General features: G+C 40.3%; 1 protein-coding gene across 6 annotated transcripts in view; it reads left to right on the forward strand.

The window, feature by feature from the left end:
* Nucleotides 1-25,360, forward strand: part of TENM1 (teneurin transmembrane protein 1) — a 908,231-nt gene that overhangs the window by 722,599 nt on the left and 160,272 nt on the right. For all 6 annotated transcript variants that reach the window (XM_027535180.1, XM_027535182.1, XM_027535183.1 and 3 more), the window contains 2 exons: nucleotides 854-1,070; nucleotides 20,943-21,062. In XM_027535180.1, the coding sequence (XP_027390981.1) occupies nucleotides 854-1,070; nucleotides 20,943-21,062 (337 nt within the window). The remainder of the gene's footprint in view (nucleotides 1-853; nucleotides 1,071-20,942; nucleotides 21,063-25,360) is intronic.

Here is a 25,360-nt window from a genome sequence, read left to right on the forward strand (position 1 = left end):
GGCTGCAGTCATCATCTGCAGTGATTTTGCAGCCCAAGAAAATAAAGTCTGTCAATGAATACTGGAATGGGGCCAGTTCCCTTCTCCAGGGGATCGTCCCAACCCAGGGATTGAACCCAGGTATCCCCGCATTGCAGGTGTATTTTTTACCATCTGAGCCACCAAGGAAACCCTATCTATTTTATACATCATATCAGTAGTGTATATGTATCAATCTCCCAAAACCTTCCACCCCTCTTCCCCTTTGATATCCATGTATGTTTTTCCCTACATCTGTATCTCAGTTCCTGTCCTGCAAATAGGATCATCTATACCATTTTTCTAGATTCTACATATATGCATTAGTATATGACATTTATTTTTCTCGTTCTGACTTTCTTCACTCTGTGTGACACTCTCTAAGTCCATCCATGTCTCTACAAATGACCCAGTTTCACTCCTTTTTATTGGTAATATTCCCTTGTGTATATATACACCACATCTCCTTTGTCTATTCCTGTTGATGAACAGTAGAAACTAAGACAACATTGTAAAGCAAGCATACGCCAATAAAAATTAATTTTTTAAAAAGTGGTAACTCATAGAATACTCTCTTCAAATGCTAACCAATGTAGCACTACAGGAGGACTCAGGAAGGAAAGATTTATGAACAAAATAGTTTGAATTTCACTGATGTGCCATGTAAACTCAGAGACAGTGATAGATACATCATGAGAAATATGTGAATTTAATAGATCCTAAACTCAAAACATGGACAGTTACCTTTGGCTATATTCTAGGTTTTTCTCCATTTGTGCATATTTTAAATTATGTTGTTTCTCCCGAAGCTAAATTTCAAAATTTTCTTTTTCAGATGGTTTGACTGACTGTGTGGACCCGGATTGTTGTCAACAAAGCAACTGTTATGTCAGTCCTCTCTGCCAGGGCTCACCAGATCCTCTTGACCTCATTCAGCAAAGCCAATCTCTCTTGTCTCAGCACACTTTAAGACTCTTCTATGATCGAATCAAATTCCTTATTGGCAAGGACAGTACTCATGTCATTCCTCCAGAGATCTCATTTGACAGCAGGTATATATGTATTTATTTTATTCCTTAACGAACAGTGGTCATGTTTTTCTTTAACTGTGAAAGAAACACACACATATACGCACAAAACTCACATGATGTATATTATTCATGGTGAAGTGTAAGCAAGGCTTTTAATGACAAAAACAAAAGTATAATTTACAAATTTATTGTTTATCTTCTGGATTGATCCCTTGAAAAATTATTGAATTTCAGAAACTAAATTTTAAGTTTTGTTCTATGGGTGTAAAATGTTTCCAGATGAGAGAATTGGGTGCATTTGATATTCTAAAGTGAAATGCAAGACGTGCGAAAATCTGTCTTCTAGGGAAGCTCAGATGTGTGAATTGTCACTAAAGGCCTGAGACCAAAATCCAACCCATTAGATGAAATTTTTTTTTAATTAACTTACTTATTTGAAATGTAATAACATGAATTTGCTCATTGTCCTTCTCTGCTTCATCTTCAGCAATGATAGGTTTTAGTCATTAGCACTAGATATAAGTAACTCAATATTTCTGATCGCTTAAAAATGTCCTCTTTTGTTCATGCCACAGTTAAACATATTTAAATATTGTTGTTAAACAGTAAGGATGTTTATCTCTCAAAATAGAAAGTCCAGCAGTTGTGGGGTTCAGGGGTTGGCTCAGCTGAGGCTTCAGTCCCATCATCAAGGCCCCAGGTGCTTTACATTTCTCTAATCTACCACGTTCAGCAGAAACTTCATTCTCAGGTTTGATAGAAAGATGGTTGTGGCAGCTGCAAGTTCAATTCAGATGCAATCAAGACCAGAGGATAAAAAAGAAATACCACCCCCAGCATGGAATATAGAGTCTTCCCTTCATTCTGTTTCTGATATTTCAGTAGCTTCTAGACTATTACAAACAGAAAGTTTAAAAAAAAAAAAAACATGGAAAGTATTTGTCCGGGACCACTTGTCTACATCCCACCCACACAGTCACATCCTTGTCGGTATTATCAGTCCCTGAGAAAAGCTCGGTCAAGAGTTTATATTGATCTGAGTGACAATTGACGTTCAGTCTTCACCCCTGTGCACAGTAGGAAAGGGGTAAAAAAGACATGCATGGAAATTTAAAACAGTCAACATCCTTCTCCCAAATTGTATGCCAGAACTGTTATTGAAACTTAAACATTTCTCATTATGTTTATTTTTCTTTCTTCTTGATCTGTTATTTTTTGTTTTGTTTTTTAAATTTTGTATTATTTATTTGGCCGCACTGGGTCTTTGTTGCCATGCACCAGCTTTCTCTGGCTGTGGCGAGCAGGGGCTGCTCTCTGTTGTCGTGCACAGGCTTCTCATTGCAGTCATTCTTTTGCTGTGGGACGCAGGCTCTAGGTGCGTGGGTTTCAGGGCTTGTGGTGCGTGGGCCCCGTAGTTGTGGCTCACGGGCCCTGGAGCATGTGGACTTTGATAGTTGTGGTGCACAGGCTTAGTTGCTTCTCATTATGTTTACTATGTGCAGTTCTAACCTTTTAAAGCTTTAAACAGAACCCCAAACTCAAATGCTCATGCACCACAAGAAAGACCTTCTCTGCCAGGGGATCTAGTCAAAGTTTGCCTTCTTCCAAGAGACTCAGTCATCTCCATTTTGAAGTATCTCCCCCAGTTCAATAACAAGTCTGGGGTGATTTCAAATGGCTGCAGTCAAAGTATTTATTTAGATAGTAGATGCTTCACTTTCACTTTTCACTTTCACGCATTGGAGAAGGAAATGGCAGCCCACTCCAGTGTTCTTGCCTGGAGAATCCCAGGGACGGGGGAGCCTGGTGGGCTGCCGTCTATGGGGTCGCACAGAGTCAGACACGACTGAAGTGACTTAGCAGCAGCAGCAGCAGCAGATGCTTATTTATTGCACTCCAGAGGAACAAAGGAAACAAAAAACCTTCATGCTTAAGGAAATTCAGTCGAAACGAAGAAAAGAAGGTAAATGAAACTTCCATGACATGGAGATACATATTTAAATGACTCACTGAACTCAAGTACAGGGAGAAAGTCAGGACCTGAGAGAGACAGGAGCCAAGCTATTGTGACCCAGAGGAGGGCATTTGAGCAATAAACTTAGAAAAGTGAAGAGAAATTCCAGCCCCTGTGGTTCGGCTTCATGCTTCAGCAGTGTTTGCCAGCCAGTCGCAGAGTGAACAAACCTATTACTTGTGGTGCTTAATGCCCTTCTCCTCCTCCTGGCTTGATTGAGTTTTTCTTATTCTTTGGTAAAAGCCTCCAAGTTATCAAGTAGCTCTGAAAGTCGCATTTGAATTCAGAACTACGGTCTCCTTCACCCAGTGGTCTCAGCTCTGACACACATCTCTAATCTGTCAGAAAAGGGAAATAGTTGAGGACAAGCAATCTAACTATATTTCCTCTAAAAAATCAACACGTAATACAGTGTTATTCAGAGTATCTCTGGATAAAATAAATCCAACTCTGATCATGTAGAGTATAAGTAATAATAGTTATAAGCTCTTACATCTCTATTGTACTTTTTAGTTTGTGCAGCTTTCAAACAAACATTCTTTCCTTGTATCCTCACGGTATCCCTGTGAAGTAGGTATTGTCCTGGTGCATTTTATATATGAGGACACTGAGGTTCAGAGAGATTAAATGATTGTCCAACATCACACAGCCAGTAGCCTTGTTTTGTAGCAATTCTTTTCTTTTAATTAGAGGATAATTGCTTTACAATGTTGTGTTGGTTTCTGCCATAGGACAACACCAATCAGCTGTAAGTATATATGTGTATATCACCTCCCTCTTGAGCTTCTCTCCTACCCACCCCCTCTCCCACCCCTCTAGGCTATCATGGAGCACAGGGCTGAGCTCCCTGTATTTTATAGTGGCTTCCCACTAACTGTCTATTTTACACACGGTAGTGTATATATATATATATATGTATGTCAATGCTACTCTCTCAGTTCATCCCACATTCTCCTTCCCCTTGTGTCCACAAGTCCGTTCTCTACATCTGTGTGTCCATTCCCGCTCTGCAAATATGTTCATGAGTACCATTTTTCTAGATCCCATATATATACACTAATATACAGTGTTTGTTTTTCTCTTTCTGACTTACTTCACTCTGTATAACAGGCTCTAGCTTCATCCACCTCACTAGAACTGACTTAAATTCACTCCTTTTATGGCTGAGTAATATTCCATTGTATAAATGTACCACATCTTCTTTATCTATTCATCTGTCAGTGGACATCTAGGTTGCTTCCATGTCCTGACTATTGTAAATAGTGCTGCAATGCACATTGGGATACATGTGTCTTTTTCAGTTATGATTTTCTCATGGTATATGCCCAGTAGTGGGTCACATGTTAGTTTTATTCCTATGCAGTAACTCTTGTTTTCTTTCTGTTACACCACTGCTGCCTCATTTCAACTTGTTTTTAAATAAGCCAAGTGACTGAGATCTAATTTATACAGGATGAATGACAACTGGTTGAATGACATCTGGAAACCAGGCAATATTGTAAAACCCACCTCATTTGAACACATTTCAATGATATTTCGCTGATATTATTTACAAAGTTGAAGCCAGTGTTAATGAACTTCTTGGTAGAACAACTGGTAAAATGGGCCTTTTGCTACATGTAAATTGTTATTAAGCACTTCTTTTGTGTCAGGTCTCATACTAAACTTTTACATGTGTTATTTAATCCTTACAAAAACCTGCTATGGTAGGTACCATTGTGATCCCCACTTTTGGGGTAACAAAACAATAACTGAGTTATCAAGTTGCTTGCCCAAGGTCACAATCAGTGAGTGTCAGAGCCAGGATCTGAACGCAAGCAGATTCATACTGAGAGCCAGACTTCTAAACCACTATGTTGAGCCACTTTGGCTCCTTAGAGAGCTGGGCTAAAGACTTTTGGTCCTTATACATATCTGACTGTGGGGTTGCTCTCCTCAGACAGATCTAGAACACAGGTACTGTAATCAGGGAATCCAATCTGCTCTTAGGTTTTTGCCACATAATTGAGTGACAGCTGGGGAGGCAGATGAAGAAATCATTGCTGAGGGGCTCATTTGCCTACTGGCAAACTGTGAGCCACACGGAGGACTTGCTGCTGAGTGTGGCCACCATCAGAGGCCTGTGAGTTAAAGATGGTGGCATATAGGTGAGTAACTGTTGCAAGGATGCATAAAGGTTAAATAGCTGTTCATCCTTGTGCATCCAAGTGAGACTGGCTTTCTTGCTGTGAGTTCTCTGCACTGGTATGTGAGAGCACATGGAACGTGGACCTCATGTGCCTCCGATGGTGTGATGTCACTGGCAACATGCCATTTGCCCACAGTAGAGTCTCCCAGCAAGCCTGGCAGTTACCGTTTTTTCCTTAAATACACTTTACCCTGTAGCCTGAGTTTCTTTCTTTTTTTTCAACTGACTCCAAACATGACTACAAAGTAAATGACATATTCTGCACGCCCTGTATGACTTATTACTTTTTAATAATGTAAATAGGTGAACAGAAGCATTATTGATCTTCAGTGTCTAAGCATTTAATCACTATTAATAATGTAAAAGGTTTTTATAAATATGTAAAAACAAGAGTACATTAAACTAAACGACAGCAGTAATTTGCAAAGCCAGACATTTCACTCGCCATCACTAATGGAGAAGTGCATTTAAAAAACAAAATCCTACCGGGGTTAGTGCAACCGCTGACAGCAAGGTCTGGCCAAACTCATTTGTCTGTTTTGTAGCCACAAGAGGCTGATCCACACATCAATCCACGTCTAGTGTCTACATCAGGCCTTACTTACTATCAGCCCACAGCTGTATTTTGTTTGGCCCAACATTTAGAAACTAAGAGATCTAACATAAAAATTGGAATGTCTTCATTCTCTAGAAAATTGACAAAATTTGACATCTCTGGTATAGGTGTTCCAGAGTTGAGGGCCAGCCACCCCTCTGGAATGTCAATGGCATGCCTCTCTAGCTCACCAGTCACTGGTTCCCTTGCTCCTGGCTCAACTCCTGCACTTTTAATGTCCTGCCTGACCCTCTTGGCATTTGAGTTTGTAACATCTGGACTACACAGCTTCTCTAGCTTTCCGTGGAAAGACCTCAAGTGTTTTGTTTTTTTTTACTTTCTGATCTGTTTCCCTGAGAGTCTGTAAAAATCCTATCTTAACTAAGAGGAAAAAAGTGACTGAGCGTGAACTAGAAATCAGATTAATGGAAGGATATTTCCACCAATATTTCATTAAGGGGCCTGCGTGCACCTCATGAGTAAGTTGATAGACACTCTGCCTCACACTTTAGGCTAATAGACTCCCAGGTCCCACCATAGTGGAAACAAAACGTCCACTTTCTGTGAGAAAGATGTGGATATTAAGAGGCACTTTACTATTATGTTCGTCACTTAGAGTAAGTTTTAAGAACAATCTGAAGATCTTAAAATTTGCAGCGCTGCTGCTGGGTGTGGTTGTGGCAGTCTGATGCATCTGCTTCTTCTGGAATCCTTAGCCCAGTTGAAAAGCACTAAGCACACGAGGGCTTCCCTGGTGGCTCAGGGGTAAAGAATCCGTCTGCAGTGCAGGAGACACAGGTTCAATCCCTGGGTCAGGAAACTCCCCTGGAGGAGGAAGTGGCAACCCACTCTACTATGGCCTGGAGAATCCCATGGACAGAAGAACCTGGTGGGCCACAGTCCATGGGGTCACAAAAGGTCGGACACGACTGAGCAACTAAACAAAAACAAAGCCCATGACAGTGGTGTTGCTGCTGCTGCTGCTGCTGCTAAGTCGCTTCAGTCGTGTCCGACTCTGTGCGACCCCATTGACGGCAGCCCACCAGGCTCCCCCATTCCTGGGATTCTCCAGGCAAGAACACTGGCTACAAAATGAAGAGGTTGAGCAGGGTGATAGGTTTCTTCTAGTTCTAACTTTCTGTGAAGTTGCTCTATTTTAAATTCTTGTGCCACTCTGGGATGTGCAGTACAGAAGCTCTGAACCATCCTCACTGCTAAATCTGGTTTCTGTGAGGACAAGGATCAAGTCTGATTTGTTCTCTTGTTTTGATTATCTATCACTGTATAGCAAACTCCTCCAAAATATAGTGGATTAAAATAATTGGTGATGATTAGATTTCTTGATTCTGTGGGTTAGAAAATAAGGCAGGGAAAAAAAGGAAAGGAAGGAAGGATAAGAAATTCTGACAGGGTGTGGCCAGGATGACTTGTCTTTTCTCCATGATACTTGGGCTTTCAGCTAATCTAATTCAGCTGGGAGCTAGAAGAGCTGGCTAGCCTCCAGGAATCCCTCTTCCTGCTTAAATCCTCTCCATTCAGGCTTCCTATGGGAGGGCAGCCTATAGGTTGGCAGCCAACCTTGAGTTTGTCTGAGCTCAGAACTCCAAGTTGGAGTATTCCAAGAGACAGGAACCAGAAGGTGCCAGTCTCTTAAGACCTGGATCCAAAATCACACCAGTGTCACTTGTGTTATATACTATGTATTAAAGTAGTCACAGAGGTTGTTCAGATTCAAAGGGAGGGTCATAAATCCCACCTTTTACTGAGAGAAGTATCAAAGAATGTATGACCATCTTTAATCTACCACACCACCATATCCCCAGATTCTAACACAGGATTTGGCAGAAAAGAGGTTAAAAAAAAGGAGTGGATGAGTGAGTGACATAGATGCAGTGATATTGAAGTGCTCTTCTCATATTTACTAATGAAAAACTCATTTTCGTTGCCTAGAACACACAGATGATATTAGGACCTCAAATTAGTTAATTCCCAAATGTCGGAGCAGCCTAAAGGTAAGGTTACTGTTCTCCAAATAGCACAGGAACAAATTCATAAAAGATGAAGTGATTATATAACAGTAGCAAAGTAATTACTCTTGTTTTTTTTTTAACTTATGAGACATTCCACCACTGGCAGAGCCTATCCATAATTGACATCATTTATAACTCTGTGTAACCATCAATAATGCTCTCTGCCTTCAGTGGGCTTGATAATCAAAACTTAGAACCAAGAAAAAATTAGAAAATAATGAGCAGTATCAGGGAGTCAGTAGGAAGACTGCTGTGAACTGGCTCTTTGGAGTGAACTGGAAGACAACTGGAACTTTGGTGTTCCAGCTCATGAGAAAACCCAAGATAAGCACCCCAAAACAAACTGAGGTGCTGCAAATGCCTTGAGTGTGGCCTTCTTGGATAACTCTTTATTTACCCGAGTCCTTCCCTTCGTTTATGACACTTCCCTCCATAATGAAATCTTGATGCACACACCTGATTATTCATGATACCAGGTAACAGCCATAATTACTTATCATAACTTATTTAATAAAATATGTTTTTCTGCACTTAGTTGATTTGGGAACATATACCATGTAAAATCCTGTGAATGGCAAAATGAGTTATTAAATCAAGACTGAGGTTAAGGGAAAGGCTCTAGGAAGATGATCATTGCTGCAGAAGTTGCTGATCTCAGATTAGACTAAAGACTTAAGAATAACCATACTCGACAGATACAAATTATTGTTTTTGAAGTGTACATTTTACTGATACATTAATATTCCAGAGTTACTGAGGATCCTAAATTTCTCTACAATATTTACCAAAGTCCTCTACTCTCCCTAATGTAATCTAATATCCTGCTATCAACTCATTTTTACAAAATGATGAAGATATGTGTTCACTCCTTTATTCAACAGATATTTCTTGAGTCACCCACTCTGTGCCAGGAACTGTGGAGATGGGGGTAAACAAAAGAAACAGGGTCCCCTTATTCACAGAATTCCCTTTACATTCCAGTGGGGGAAGCAGTCAGAATTTCATGTAAATACATAAAAAAATAAATTAATTATAAATTTTAATAAATTCTGTGGATTATGGAACATCAAGTAGCTTGGGGTTCATCAACTCAGAGTCCCAAATTCTGCTGCTTTGCTGGAGTAGACAGGTAACCTAAATGGATGTAAGAGAAGACATATTCTATCAAATGAGATAAAGTCATTAAACAATTTCAGAAGGGAGACTAACCTGGAAGTTTTCAGCAGTCATTCAGAGATGTGACTAATTGAGTCAGGTGAGCATGAGGAGCTGCTAAAATGGACACTCACAGGAGTCTATTGGTGACTTGCAAGAAAAAATTCAAAGCTTATTTGGACAGTGAGCAGCTTAACTATTTGCAAGATGTTTCATCCTATGACATCTGGAGCTATAAATAATTTTTAATACAATTTGGAATGTTTGTGTTAGATTAATTCAAGGGGAAAAAACAATCACCCCAAAAAACTCCCATTCACCGCAGTGAAAAAATGTCCCCATTAACCATACTTTGGCATCATTTGTAATGATAGATCCTACAATTTCTTTCAAGATAATCCATATTTGGGGAAGATTAATCATTTCATCTTGAGATTGATGAAAATGACAGTGTTGACTTGGTTCGTGTATTGGCCCTGTCCTAGGCTCCGGACTACAGCGGACAAATTGGCTTCCCTGGTGGCTCAGATGATAAAGAATCCACCTGTAATGCAGAAGACCCTGGTTCAATCCCTGGGTTGGGAAGATCCCCTAGAGGAGGGCATGGCAACCCACTCCAGTATTCTTATCTGGAAAACCCCATGGACAGGAGCCTGGCAGGCTGCAGTCCATGGGGTTGCAAAGAGTCAGACACAGCTAAACGACTAAGCACAGCACATATAGTCCAGTGAAGAAAACTGACAATAATGAAAAAGGTAAATGTCAGGTAGGAATAGGTACCGTCGACTGAGGTAAAGAAAGGTTAGGGACAAAGAGTGACCATTTTAGACAGAGTGGTCTGGGAGATCCTCTCTGGGGAGATGACACTAGAGCTGAAACCTCATAGTATTCATCTATATGTTAGTTGATTGTGACATGAACATTTCCTGCCACGTGGACCCTTGTGCAGTAGCCTATCACACAATCCAGAGCCTGGCTGTCACTTGTAGGGGCCCACTGAATCAGGATCCTGTGGCCTTGTGTGAAACAGAAAGGTAGAACAAACCTTTCTCAAGGAACTACTACACACTGGTTACTGTACCAGGTTTTCCTGATAAGTGGATGGGGTGCCTGTCCTCTAGGACTATTGAGAAAAGCTGACTACTTCGGACAAACTGAATAGCCTCCAGAAAGAGAAATCAGCAACAGCCATTGACCATTTAGTTATGAAAAGAAAAAAAAAATTGCAGATCTTCATCCATTAGTGTTTGACCCTAAAAGAAATCAAATATATAGAAACTGTGTCCTGATTTGGAATTATGAAAAAGAAAAGATAAGAAAACTTTATATTTTAGAATATTTATAAGAAATGCAATGTTATTGCAGTACTGAAGCATTCATTGAGGACTTCCTTGGTGGGCTTCCCTGATGACTCAGATGGTAAAGAATTTGCCTGCAATATAGGATACCCAGGTTTGATCCCTGGGTTGGGAAGATCCCCCAGAGAAGGGAATGGCAACCCACTCCAGTATTCTTGCCTGGAGAATCCCATGGACAGAGGAGCCTGGCAGGCTACAGTCCATGGGGTCACAAAGAGTTGGACATGACTGAGTGACTAATACTTTCAGTTTCACTTGGTGGTCCAATGATAAGGAATCTGCCTTGCCAGTGCAGGGGACGTGGGGTTGATCCCTGTTCTGGGAAGATCCCACATGCCTAGGAGCAACTAAGCCCATGCACTACAGCTACGTTGAAACCTGTGTACCCTAAAGCCCATGCTCTGCAACGAGAGAAGCACAGCAATGAGAAGCCCATGCACCTCAACTAGTAGCTCCCACTCCACTCACTGCAACTAGAGGAAGCCTGAGTGCAGTAACAAAGACCCAGCACAGCCAAAAATAAATTAATTAATTAAAATTTAAAAAGCATTCATTGAATTAACATTCACAGTCTATGTACAGGTCTTCCCCCAGAAGGTTTGTGACGTAATCATTCGTAATTTTGCTGAGGAACAAATTTGAATCCATATGTTTTGTGTTTAACTTTTTCATGAATCTAGTAGTTATGGACCTCCAAGTCTATTTACATATGGCAAATCTGTGTGTATTTTTAATTTTAAGAATATGAAAGACATTATACCATGTATACAACTAGGGGTTGGTAAACACACAATGCAACAGTTGCTGAATAAATTGAATAAACTAAGGACTGAGGAAATCTCTTTCTAGAGCATCAGCACCTGCCAATGTCTGTGTTCACCTTTCTTTCTAAAGGGAGGCACTGCACATAACCTGCCCACATTTGGAAAAGGAACCCGAGTGGTTTGGCTCTGCCATGATCCCTTGTGATCCTGTCTTCCCACATTACTTTTCCTAAGCAACCTCCTTTGCTTATCCCTTGTGCAGTTGTTGTCCCAAGTGAGAAGTTAGATTGTTGCTACTTGCTAATAAAGCACTTTGATCTCGCTTATGTGAAAGGTGTTACACCTGTGAAGATGGGAACTCCTGATTGTTCAGTGAACTATTTTATCTAATGCTAAAGTTCAGGAAACACATGTTCAAGACACATTTAAAAAATTACAAAGTGCTGAAGGCTCCAAGATTTATAGTGCTGACTAGCTCTTGAAATCAGCAGTCAACACCTAAAGGTACCAAAAAAGAAAGAATGTGCGACTTTCACTTCTTTGCAAGTTCTTGAGCAAAGAAATCCAACAAATCTTTAAAAAGCCGTTCAATTGGTTACTTGTGATATTTTGAAACTCAGATGTCCTGAGGTCCTTAATAACAGTCATTAGTAATGCCCAGTAGCTGTCTACAACTTATCTCAGTGTGAATAGGTGTTTTCTAATATTTTATCTTACTGCGAAGTTGAGATTGAAAGGCTCAAATCCTTAGTACCTACTTCTCAGCCATATGATCTGCGTGAAGTGACTTTAGCTGGTTCTGTCATCTAAACTTGTCCCTAGAGAGGGCAGAGTAAATGCTAGTTTATGGAGAAAGAATAAATGACACAGTGTGGCATATCCACTATACACCCTGCACGTAGAAAGTGCCCAGCAGTTGGTAAAGGTCTACAAAGTAGTGATAGCCTATGGATAGCACCATCTTTGTGGGTGAGCACTTTCTTTTCCTTTGTAGCCACATCATTCACATCTTCTCTTTAAAATGCTACAGCTTAGGCCCTTGAGAGTCCAGATCAAAAGACCTCCACCAATTCTGCCACTTAATAGCTGTGTTATCTTAAGCAACATTTTTCGACCTCTTTGAATCCATTTCCTCATTTTTTAAAACAGGCTATTAGTCGCACCTACTCAGAGCTATATTGATGGTAAGTGAAATAAAATAAGGAAGGTGCCTTGCATGGTACCTGACTCATAGTAAGTGCTTAATGAATGTCTTATTTTTATAAATACATATATTCATATTGTATATTTGTATATATTATATGCATTTATATATATAAATATAGATATCAGGGTACATAATATAATTTGAAAGGTCAAGTTCAAAAGGCAGTCACTTTACTGGGTTATTTTATTGTTCCAGTGTCTTCATGAGCTGATTAGGAATAAGGCAGGGAAGAACTATTAGTCTCACTTTCCATAAGGAACAAACGAGGCTGAGAGTAATTCCATTTCTTAGGAAAAGTCACATCGATGATTATTAACGAGCCAGAGCTAGTACTGGGGTGGACAAAGTTAGACCCCACTTTTTCCTCCTGGAGGGAAGAGTAATCCATGGCCAAGCTATAGCCAACAAGACAGACTTGCCCTGTATTTAATGACTATCCATTATTTGAAGGGCAGATTCACAGAGAAGTGACAGGAAAGGTTAATGAGGTTAATAAAACCCCATCAGGCTGATTACAAAGATAAAACCATTTGAGTAAGGTATAAAACAAGCCAAAAACAAACCAACCAAAAAAATAAAATAAAACTTGAGATTATTCAAGGGTTGCAAGGGCTTCCAGGACACATATTTCAGGATTCAAATTCTGGACAAAAATAATCATGTGTCTAAATGAGGCAAACCGGTACTTTCACAGCCCTGAAAAATGTGACTGTGTCGTCAGTTTTCTTATTGCTTCAAAACACTTGATCTCTTTCCCATTACTTTCGGGATCTCAGGCATCCAAAGCAAGCCTACTTTTGACAAGCAATTACCAGGGCAGATGGGAAAATAGCCACCCTACCTCAGGGGGGTGCCCCCATTTTGTTTTACTTGAAACATCACTAGCCATGAGGAAAATAATTCTGCTTAAAAAACTATCTGCATTTTCCATAGCACCACCTTTCCCAAAGTCCTAGAATGTTGATGGGTAATGCTCCTACCTAGCTGCTTTTAATGTTACCCAGTTAGTAGGTATTATTTATTTGGACTAGTGACCAACTGAGTAGGATTAAATCAGCCAGTTCTATTTAAGTAAAAACTAATGAGATTTTACTGGGTTTGCATCTGAACTTTCACTGCATTCACATTTTCAGAACATGAAAACAGGTTTATGCTGTAACATTATATGTTTTCATGGTGCTGTACCAGCTTAGATAACTTATATCAAAAAAACAGTATGTGATAATCATATGGTTTTTATTTTTCAATTTGTTAATGTGGTGTATTACATTTGATACATGGCGAAACCAATACAATATTGTAAAGTTAAAAAATAAAATTAATTAAAAAAAATAAAATAAAAAAAAACAGTATGTGATATGTGGAAACCCCCAGATACCCAATATCAGAGCCTTCAAATATATGTGAGTTATGAAATACCAAATTGTAATTACATGGTTGTAGATAAAGGAAAAAATGGGGTTAGTGTTCATAAATTAAGTATTTGAGGAGGACTATTCATTCATCCTTCCCAATCACAGGGGTACTATTTAATTCCCTGAAGTAATCAATTATCAAACAAAACTCTCATGATGAAGTCATAGAACGCTGGCTTCTAATAAATGAACTGTAAGACATCTATCTGTCACACATGAACCTCAAAGTGGTCTCTGAAACACTTGAAGTAGTGCTGTGGGATTGGTTGGAAATATTTTGCAACTTCACATAAAGATATTTGAGCTGAAATTCAGTGGAGCTTTGTTGAGCACATGCTATGTACACAAGGCACTAGGAAGGACACAGAAGAAAATCACACTGCCCTTGCCCTGGAGTGACTATCTAATAAGAAAGACAGACCTATAACTCCTACCCAGGATAGGCTGTGACACATGTAGTAGCACGGATTCGGCGCTGAGAAAAATGAAAGTGAAAGTCGCTCAGTCGTGTCCTACTCTTTGCATGGACTATAGGCCATGTAGTCCATGGGATTCTCCAGGCCAGAACACTGGAGTGGGTAGCCTTTCCCTTCTCCAGGGATTGAACCCAGGTCTCCCACATTGCGGGCAGATTCTTGACCAACTGAGCTCTCAGAGAAGCCCAAATATAAAAGCTTTTATTCATTGTGTGCCGCCATGGATACGAGGGTATCATTAGCCCTTTGTCCCAACTGCTCAGAGGTATTTGTGTTCTAGGAGGGCCCCCCAGAAGCAGCGGTCATTTAGCCCAAATGACACAATCTACAGCTGTGGAACCTTATGATATAATAAGCCTGTGGAGAAGATGTCGGGAGAACCATTAAAGCACGCCTCACAGGCAGCAGATTTCTGTCCCTTGGAGACTTGAGCCAACTGACAACTCATAGAAGAATTTACAAGGCAGGATTCCAGTGCCAGTGAGCAGAGGATCCACATGGCCTCTCCCAGCTCAGCCTTTCTCAATTCTGCCTCTTGACCAGAGCTGTCAGCTGTGGAAAGGATTTCATCTGTTCCTGTGGAAAAAACAACCTCACCTGCCCACCTGCTGCCAGACCCCCCACTGGCCAGGCCTTGACTTGGGACACTACCCTTCAAAGGTTCTTATGCTCCTGTTGGCAGCAAAAGCAAATAGCTCTAACTTCCCGAGCCCTTCAGCCTCATTTTCCTTATGAAAGATTTTAATCAGAAATACAATGCAGTAAATTACATCTTCTTTCAGCAATTTAGTTTTCAGCGTTGTTTTTCAAACCAACTTCTGTGCTTGAGGTTAATGTTTTCGCCTGAGGTGTTGAATGAATATTGGAAATTTGACATTGAAGACAAAAGGCAACAAATAAGGGAAAAGGAAAATGGAACCCAGAGTTTATTGAAGGCTAGGGATAATTTGACTATGCCACGAAAATAGCAAATACAGAATGAATTAGACCTTTTGCATCAGAACTATCTAACAAGCAGCTTGTTAGCTCAATAAGGCTCTCGGTAAAGTGTATTCGGACTTACATTTCCCAAGATGCCCTGTTCTTCAAACCAAACTCCCAACATCTAGAGGATTCAGCATTTAGTTAAAGGGAGAAGCAGTTCCTTTGAGGTTGCTGCTTTAGCATAGTGACAGCCGGTAGACAGCTTGGCAGCAGTCTGTATTCTCCAGAGAGCAAGAAAAGAGATACTTGTGAGGGGTGATCTTCCCCATACGTGTTTTTAAAGTCACTTTGGACATGTTCATCCAAGTTCAAGTTATCTTGCTGTAACCCACCACAGCAGAGAGAGGTCCTTGTTTCTAAAGGTTGAAGGAAGCAGAGTCTTCCTTCAAGTCTGAATCAAAGAACAAGAGCCCCAGGGAAAGATGGAGAGCATGCAGCACCCGCCTCTAAGAGTACACACACACACACACACAACACAACACAAAAGACAGTCGCACTGGGCACATACATGCTATACACATTTGCAGTGACAGCTTCGTGACAGTTCAGACAGTAATTTCTGGTGTCTCATTTCAAAGGTTCAGAAGAGTTCCGAGTATTATTTAATTGAAAATGTTTCAGAAAAAGGTCCTTGAAAGATTAGGACTCACGTCGAGGGTTGTTTTCACGTGGCAAAAATTTCAGAGTTCAAAATGTTTCCTTAGAACAGACCAAGGACAGGCCAAGGATGACTGCCTCATTTAAAGGGTGATTTGAAGAAGCTTGGGGTTTCCCTGGTGGCTCAGACAGTAAAGAATCTGCTTGCAATGCAGGAGACGAAGATTCGATCCCTGGGTCGGGAAGATCCCCTCATGGAGGAAATGGCAACCCACTCCAGTATTCTTGCTTGGAGGATCCCATGAACAAAGGAGCCTGGCAGGCTACAGTCCATGAGGATCAAAGACTTAACTGAACAACTAACACTTTCACTTTCACTTTTTGGAGAAACTGGAGAGGAAACATGGAGGCAGCACAATGCACAGGACAGAAAACACAGAAAGTAGGATTCTGGGGTTACCAAAGTCAGACCCCGGGCATACCCACCTCACTGCTTCAGCAAGGATCTAATCTAGGAAAAACATGAATTATTCAGGCTGCCTTGGATATGAGAAGCATACACAAACAGATTATACACATGCGGGAGAAACTACATTTTGGTGGCTGTGTAAATCAGGAAAAATAAAGCAGCTACAAGGCTACCATCCACAATTATGAAGAAAATTGAGTTTAGAAGCTGGGAGCACACAAAATGGCAGTTGAGCTGTACGAAGTGGCACAACACACCATATTTGCCAAGAATATATCTGGAGTTCCCTAAGGGCCATCTGGAGCTGCAGCAACCTGGGAAAGTGAGCAGACTTGAGAGCATTCATTCTGAAATGGAGAGTTTGCCTGAAAACATTTTTTCCTAGGTTTCTGCCTGCAGTGCCAGTTCAAATTACTGCCAATTAAAAAAGAACACTTTAATACTGTCCTGCTGCTGCTGCTGCTAAGTCGCTTCAGTCGTGTCCGACTCTGTGCGACCCCATAGACGGCAGCCCACCAGGCTCCCCTGTCCCTGGGATTCTCCAGGCAAGAATACTGGAGTGGGTTGCCATTTCCTTCTCCAATGTATGACAGTAAAAAGTGAAAGTGAAGTCGCTCAGTCATGTCTGACTCCCAGCGACCCTATGGACTGCAGCCTACCAGGCTCCTCCATCCATGGGATTTTCCAGGCAAGAGTACTGGAGTGGGTTGCCATTTCTTTCTCCAATGCATGAAAGTGAAAAGTGAAAGTGAAGTCTCTCAGTCATGTCTGACTCCCAGCGACCCCATGGACTGCAGCCTACCAGGCTCCTCTGTCCATGGGATTTTCCAGGCAAGAGTACTGGAGTGGGTTGCCATTGCCTTCTCCGAATGCTGTCCTGAAATTTAGACAATTTATACTGATGCAGGATGTCTGATTTGGTCAAAGATTATAGTAAGTACTAGTAATCCAGGAATAAAAAGAGCTAAGAGTTATTCTTGTGAAAAACGGATGACATGAAGTGTGTAAATAATGGGAGCAAATGCAGCAAGATACAGGGAATCTTAGAACATTTAAAGTCTAATACATTACAAAGAGAGTTCAGTGCTGATAAATGTGGAATAATAAGTTTTATGGGGCTTTATCATATGCTGTAAGTTCGTGTGGGTCATAAAATATGAGGAATAAAAAAAGTAGGGGAGTTCAAAGACAAGTCTGCACATTATTTATGAATGATGAAGAGTGAAATGAATGAGAAGAAGAACAGGTAGACAATGTCTGGAATAATGATGACTTTGATGAGTCATTATCACACAAATCCGTGTGCTTCATAAAATATGAGGAATATTAAAGAGCAGAGGAGTCAAAAGACAAGTCTACTCAGAATGAGATACAGAATGAAGGAAGAGAGGAATACAAGAGAAATGCACAGGATAATGATAACTTTTATGAGACTTTCACTCACCAGCCTGGATCCTTCATAAATATAAGCTGTATAGAAAATAAAAGAACAGCAAAGAGAAGAGACAGGCCTGTGTCTGTCGTAAAATATGGACAAATAATGTCAACTAGACTTGACAAAATAAAAACAAAAATAATTGAGCCTAGTACAGCTGTGGGAAGACACACTATATAGATTAATGTGAACAAATAAAATAAGCGAATGTAGAATTGTCTTGCCAACAGGGAATCAGCAACCACCTAGGAAGGCATCATTGCTGAAAAGCCCACCTTGCTAACTGGTAAAGCCTTGGCAAGTTCATAAATACCCCCATCACACTCTCCAAAAAGCTATCAGCATGTAGGCTCAGGAGGCAATGCTGTGCTGATTTTCAAATGGAGGTGGCCTCCCAAATGTCCCTCTGTTCTCAACCCCTCTGGCTCCAGTCCATATGTAGTTTGCAGGAGATTTTCTCAGCTGGTTTCTACTTAATCTATACCTAGTTTGTCAAATTTTGGTTTGTAAAGATTTTCAAAGGGTTACTGTGTAAAACTAAAGACATCCTTCTCTTTTCATTTCTTGTTACATTGGATTTAAAAACAGGGACCAGATCTGTCAGAATTAATTCAAAATCCAGAATTCAGTGCCTTTCAAATGTCTTCTCTATTAGAAAAAAAATGGGATTTCAAGATCTCAAAATTTCAAAATCTCCACAAAAAGGAACTAGAGGAATCAGATAAGGCAAAGCAAGTGCCAATGTGCCATTTGCATGCCATTCAGAATCATTATTTATAGAATTCATAAGACGGACAGCTCACTAGTAAGAGGAAAGCCACTGATTCATATCAGAACTAGGAATGTTGGCCTGAAGAGCTCAATAAAAGCACTAAGAGCATCAATTATACTAGCTTAAATTTGTTGTTGTTGTTTAGTTGCTAAGTCATGTCTGACTCCTTTGCAACCCCATGGACTGTAGCACACCAGGCTCCTCTGTCCATGGTATTTCCCAGGCAAGAATACTGGAGTGGGTTGCCATGCCCTCCTCCAGGGGATCTTCGCGACCCAGGCATCAAACCTGCATCTCCTGCATTGGCAGGCAGATTTTTTACCACTGAGCCACCTGGGAAGCCCAGCTTAGCTTTGTGCTATATTTAGTGGCTTATAGTTTGTGTTGGGGGAAGGCTTTAGATGATGCAGGAAACATCCTATTAGTATAACTTCTATCCCAGTTCCTCTGATTGCAATATTTTAGTAGTGATGTTTATTGGCTCTAACATATAACCCAAGCTTTGGCTGGTAACTGTCTTTTGCTTTCTCGGGGTACTTTTTTCTCTCTCTCTTGAATGAGCTTTTGTGGCCGAGAGCTTTTTTTTTTTTTTAATATAAATTAATTTATTTTAACTGGAGGCTAATTACAATATTGTATTGGTTTTGCCATACATCAACATGAATCTGCCACGGGTGTACACGTGTTCCCCATCCTGAACCCCCCTCCCACTTCCCTCCTCATGACTTGATGATTCAAAGAATATATAATGCCAGGGTGAAATTACTATGATTACTTTGGAAAAGTCATGTTTGCCCAAATAACATGGCTCCTTTTAATCCAAGATTGAGCTTGCCTGGATACCCTGAATTTCGCTTTGTGAAAAAAAAAAAAAATTACATTGATGCCCTAGGAAAAGTCATTGCTCTTGCCCAACCTTCTTCAACCCTACTAGCTCCAGCTATAAAATGCACATTCTAGAGACTTCTTCCTCCCCACTGCCATGGTAATGACAGAGAAGTGAATACTCCATGCTTGTGGGTTGCCCATGAGCCCTCTTCTTAACTCCCAAGCTCCTAAACTTTGTTACAACTTGTTGGCCAGGCTAGACCTGAAAGTCTACTTGTTTTAGTGGACTGGGTCCCTGGGGGCCAGCACTATTAAGGGCTAGTCTAATGGAGTCCCCCATTTGGCAAGAATGAAACTCATTTGTTTAAAGGGAAAATCTGAAATATTTCATTTCACTCAGGTCAGAGAAACAGGGTCCATATATCACCAGGGACCATGTCTCTTTTGCCAACTTTAACTGTCAAAATTCATCCAACTAAGTCTGCTTTGTTAAAATTCTTTTTCCAATAAAAACAATTTGGCAATATGTATTTAGGGCCTAAAAAATGTTCAGATCAGATCAGTCTCTCAGTCGTGTCCGACTCTTTGCGACCCCATGAATCGCAGCAGGCCAGGCCTCCCTGTCCATCACCAACTCCGGGAGTTCACACCTATGTATATAAATACATAGAAAATGCACTCAACACAATGTTACTGATGATTGCCTCTGGGGAAAAGACTAGGAACAACAGGAGCAGGGTGGTCAGCAGGGACTTTAATCATATCTACAGTGTATTTAGGTATTAACTAATTTTAGTTTTTATTAATTTTAATAAGAGAAAAGTATCTTTCCACAACTAGGACTACCTCCCAAGGAAATAATAAGAAATTCGATGTAGAAAAAATAAGAACTAAATATCCCAAAATAGGGGCTGTATTAAACAAGAAATACTGTTTTAGGGCTATATTATATAATAACAAAATGATATATTAAGGAATTTCTAATTATATTGGACAAAGTTCATAATATACCATGGGCTACGTTTAGTCGCTGAGTTGTGTCCAACTCATTGTGACTCTATGGACTGTAGCCCACCAGGCTCCTCTATCCATGGGGATTCTCCAGGCAAGAGTAATGGCGTGGATTGCCATGCCCTCCTCCTGGAGATTTTCCCAACCCAGAGATCAAGCCCAAGTCTCCTGCATTGCAGGTGATTCTTTACCATCTGAGCCACCAGGGAAGCCCAAGAATATTGGGTTGGGTTACCTATCCTTTCTCCAGAAGATCTTCCCAACCCAGGAATCGAACTGGGGTCTCCTGCATTGTAAAGGTGTATCTCCTGGTAAAGGCAGATTTCTTTACCAGCTGAGCTACCCGGGAAGCCCTAATAATATACTACCAACATTAAAATATCAGGATTCAGAACTATGCTGAGTATAATCCCAATTTATATCGGTAAAAAAGATATGCACACCCTCACCAAAATGTTATTAGAAGTGACTACCCATTGGTGAAATTACTGTTTTCTTTGTTATGCTTAACTGTGTTTTCTGTAGTTTCTCCAGCTTGGCTTCTAGAATCTAGTTTCAGGATGCTTTTATATTCGTCTTTCATCTTGTGTTGCAGGCGTGCTTGTGTGATCCGAGGCCAAGTGGTGGCTGTGGATGGAACCCCTCTAGTAGGGGTGAATGTTAGTTTCTTGCACCACAGTGATTATGGATTTACCATCAGCCGGCAAGATGGAAGGTAGGTCAACGTTGTTTCTGATCACTGTGAGGGGCCAATACTGACTTCTAGCCATTAGTCAAACCAGCGTTCAAATGATGCAGGCTTCATTAGCCTATCTTCCTTCAAGCTGCATCTAAAAAGTCATTGGTGTTATCTCCTCTATTCCCCATCTAAATCAAACCAAATTTCTCTTCTAAACCTGCACTATTACTCTCAAGTCTTCTTGAAACCCTAGCTATTTGGAAAGTTTTCTAGCCTTCATCTAGTTCCATTTATAAATCCAGCTTCAAAATCCAGTGAGATGATGCAGATAATAAAGTATTGTACATGTGGGCTGTTCTTTCATGATAGTCTCAATATAGTTCTGAAATAAAGCTGTCCAAAAGGTTTCTGCCAAAGGTATACAATTCAACTGCATTAAGACATTTTTTGTTTAAATGTGTCCTGTCTAGTTTACTAGTGGCTGTACTGGATCAATGAGCACAGGCAGCTTAATCAATTCCCCCTTGATGTCCATGTAACCATAGTGATTAACCTTAAGCACCAATCAGCAAGCTTCTCTCTAAGGGCTTCCCCAGGTTCTCTGAGACCTGGGAAGCAAGACCACTAGTTAAATCTTCTCCTCCTGGAAAAGGATTTGCTCACAAAAAACATTTTTGTTGCCATCATTTAGGTAGACATTTATTCAGAATATTCGTCGATAGGCCCATGTGTCCAGCTTAAAGGTACCTATCTATGATTCTCAGGAACACTGTAATGATGGCTTTGAGGTACCCTAGTCTCCAGGTGGCTACCCTTAAAATGCCCTACTCATAACAAGTCGTTCAGTACTCACATAAAGAGACCTGTTGCCTTGAAGCTTTATCACAGTGTAAGAGACTATCTCATTTCAAGAGATAAAATCAAACCTTATTTTTAGTCCTAACCACTTCAGACTTGTTAATGGTTCAACGTGGGCTATGCTGACTTTATTTTTTCAACTGCCTCTCAAGAAAAGGCTTATAGAAATACTTAGAGAAATTGTAAGGAAGAGTTTTGACCTACTTAAGAAAAATTGTTTTTAAGACTTTAGGAAATTATATGAATGATTTGGATGTAAATTGTATTGCTAATTATTAATGAGCCATCTATTCATTATAACGAGCTCAGCAGAACTACTCTGGGAGCAGCTAGTCTGAATATGTATGTGTGTGTGTGTATATATATACATATACACACACACACACATACATATATATGCAATATAAAACTATATTTCCATTCAAATATTCTATAATCAGAGCTCTATACTAATTCAAATGGACTTTTCTCTCAGTTAGATTGAATGATGGAATTTTGGTAGTTCATGTACCAGTAGCTGGTATACAAAGCTGGTCTCTCCCTCGCCAGCATTTCAACCACGTACCAGAAATTTAGAAATGAAGATTATTTCTTTAAATAGAATATGCCTTCAGGGACATTTGTCTTCCCATGGAAAATGATGGGGCCTCAATTTTTTAGCTAGTATATAAAGGTTTCAGTGAATTATTTGATATTCAGAAAAGAACCTAAAAGAAATGTGATATCTAAAAAGACTATAAATTTGTTTCCAGTTTACAGAAAGCGTTAAAGAGGGACCATTTGTGTTGTTATTTTTAGTCTTAAGTAAAATTCCAAGACCATCCTCCTCCGAGCTCACCGTGAGAACTAGGTTTATATAGATGGCAGATTCTAGTCAGAGTCCCCTCTGGCAGTAACTCTTCCCTCAGGCACCACTAAGGGTGTAAACACTCAAAATATGTGCCCCAAATGCCAACCAGACTCTCCCACTGTCGTCTCTTGGACATAAAGTGACAGAGTGATGAGAGTTTCCACTTAGGTGTCTCTGCTGGTTGCTACCTCAGATTGAGTTATATACATTTCAAAAGTAGACTATCATAGGGAAACTACAGCTCTTCCTCAATTTGTGATGGGCTTACATCCAATAAACCCATCATAAGTTGAAAGTATTTTAAGTTGAAAATGCATTTAATACACCTAACTTACTGAACATCACAGCTTAGCCTAGCCTTCCTTAAATGTGCTCAGAACATTTCGATTAGCTTACAGTTGGGCAATATTTATGTAACATGAAGCCTGTTAGAATAAAGTGTTGAATATTTCATGTAATTGATTGAATATGTCAGTGAAAGTGAAAAACAGACTGGTTGTGTGGGTACAGAAGAGTTGTAAGCAAATGGTTATTTACCCTCAAAATCATGTGACCAGCAGAGCTGCAGCTCACAGCACTGCCCAGCATCAAAAGAGAATTTCTATCCCATATCGCTAGCCCAGGAAAAGATCAAAATATGTTTCTGCTGAATGCATATTGCTTTTGCACCATCATCAAGTTGAAACAGTCAAACCCTTGTAACTCAAGAACCATCTGTATACCTGAGGGCAAAAGGATTATAGAAAGGTTGAGGTTAGCATTTAGTTACCTAGTAGACGGTCTGTGATATGCAAGGTGCTGAAAAGTTCTGGCTTTCTGCCTCCACATGTCAATCTCACCTGTCTGCCACTGTGCCTGTTGTTCCCACAAATGGTATCACTGCTTTGGGTTAACATACTGACTCTTCTAAAGTCGCCGTTACATGCAGATGTGTTGTGGGGACTGTAGAACTAATTGACAACTTTTTCCTAGGAAATAGGAAAAGTCCAGGTCATAGGAACAAAGTGACGCAGAAGGAAGGATAGGAGTGGAAGATGGGTGTCTCTAAAAGTAAGAAGAGCTCTCCTATGCATATTAGGAAAGGTCAGAGTAGCAGAAAATAAAAAAGCAGCAATTCTAAAGGAAAGATGAATATGTACCGGTATCTACTGTATTCTTTGTCATACATGTTATTCGATTTCATCTTCACAACAGCTTCATGAGACAGGAATCATTATTATCATCCTCCCCATTTGGCAGAGGAGGAAACTTATCCAAATTAACACAGCTAATAAGGACAGAGCCAAAAGTTGAACCCAAGGAACCTGGCTCTTATCTTCTGTGATTTGTCACACTCAACTTAGATACATAACAGGTGCTCAGATAAATAGTTCAGCCAGTGATAAACAAAATAGGTGAAGAGGTGACATTCTTATAAGATTCTTGGGAGCATTAAAGGTCTTGAGAACTTTGTTTGGAAGACTTTGGAAGATGAAGAAAGGGTTTCCTCTGATGCCCCTCAAGGTAAGAGTTTGTTCATTTTTGGATACCGTAAGACAGACATAAGCATCTTACATAGGCTACAATAGTCTTCTACCTATGGATAGGACTAGTCTTATTGTAGATTGACAACAATCTTCAAACAAATATGTCCTTTCCCTTCGGTGTTTTATGCTCACTGTCACGTGATTTTATAACTTGTTCTTAATGTCCCATGCCAATGGAGACCATTTGTGATGGGGGAACCCCAAAGCAATTAATTATTCAGAGTATTCTACTGGGTCTTGCAATAGTGTTAGCTATAGACAGTGATTAGATGGGAAGAGGAGAAACAGAACCTCTGTGCGTGCATATACACATGTACATAAACATGCATATATGTACATACACATTTGTTGTCATTCAGTCACTAAGTTGTGTCCAACTCTTTGCAACCCCATAAACTACAGCACTCCAGGCTCCTCTGTCCTCCACTCTCTCCCAGAGTTTGCTCAAATTCACATCCATTGCATCAGTGATGCTATCTAACCATCTCAGCCTCTGCCACCCCCTTCTCCTTTTGCTTTCAATCTTTCCCAGCATCGGGGTCTTTTCCAACAAGTTGGCTCTTCGCATCAGGTGGCCAAAGTATTAGAGCTTCAGCATCAGTCTTTCCAATAAATATTCAGGGTTGATTATTTTTAGGATGGACTGGTTTCATTTCCTTGCAGTCCAAAGGACTCTCAAAACTCTTCTCCAGCCCCACAGTTCAAAAGTGTATACACACACACACACACACACACACATATATACACACATATATACACACACACATATATACACAATTCAGTTGGTCCTTGAACAACGTGGGTTTGACCTTCTTGGGTCCGTATACAGATTTTTTTTCAGTACATACGTATTATCATACTACGTGATTTGCAGTTGGTTGAATCCATGAATGTGAAACTTCAGATATGGAGGGCCAACTGTAAAGTTATAAGTGAATTTTCAGCTGTGCCTGGGGAGAGCCTAACCCCCACATTTTTCAAGGGTTAGCTGCATATAGGGAGAGGAAGAGAGAGAGTTTCAAGAAATTGCAATGTGATTGTGGGGATTGGCAAGTCCAAAAATTGTAGGATACACTGCTGCTGCTAAGTCGCTTCAGTCG

The sequence above is a fragment of the Bos indicus x Bos taurus genome, chromosome X (genome assembly GCF_003369695.1).
Source record: "Bos indicus x Bos taurus breed Angus x Brahman F1 hybrid chromosome X, Bos_hybrid_MaternalHap_v2.0, whole genome shotgun sequence".
Classification (NCBI taxonomy): domain Eukaryota; kingdom Metazoa; phylum Chordata; class Mammalia; order Artiodactyla; family Bovidae; genus Bos; species Bos indicus x Bos taurus.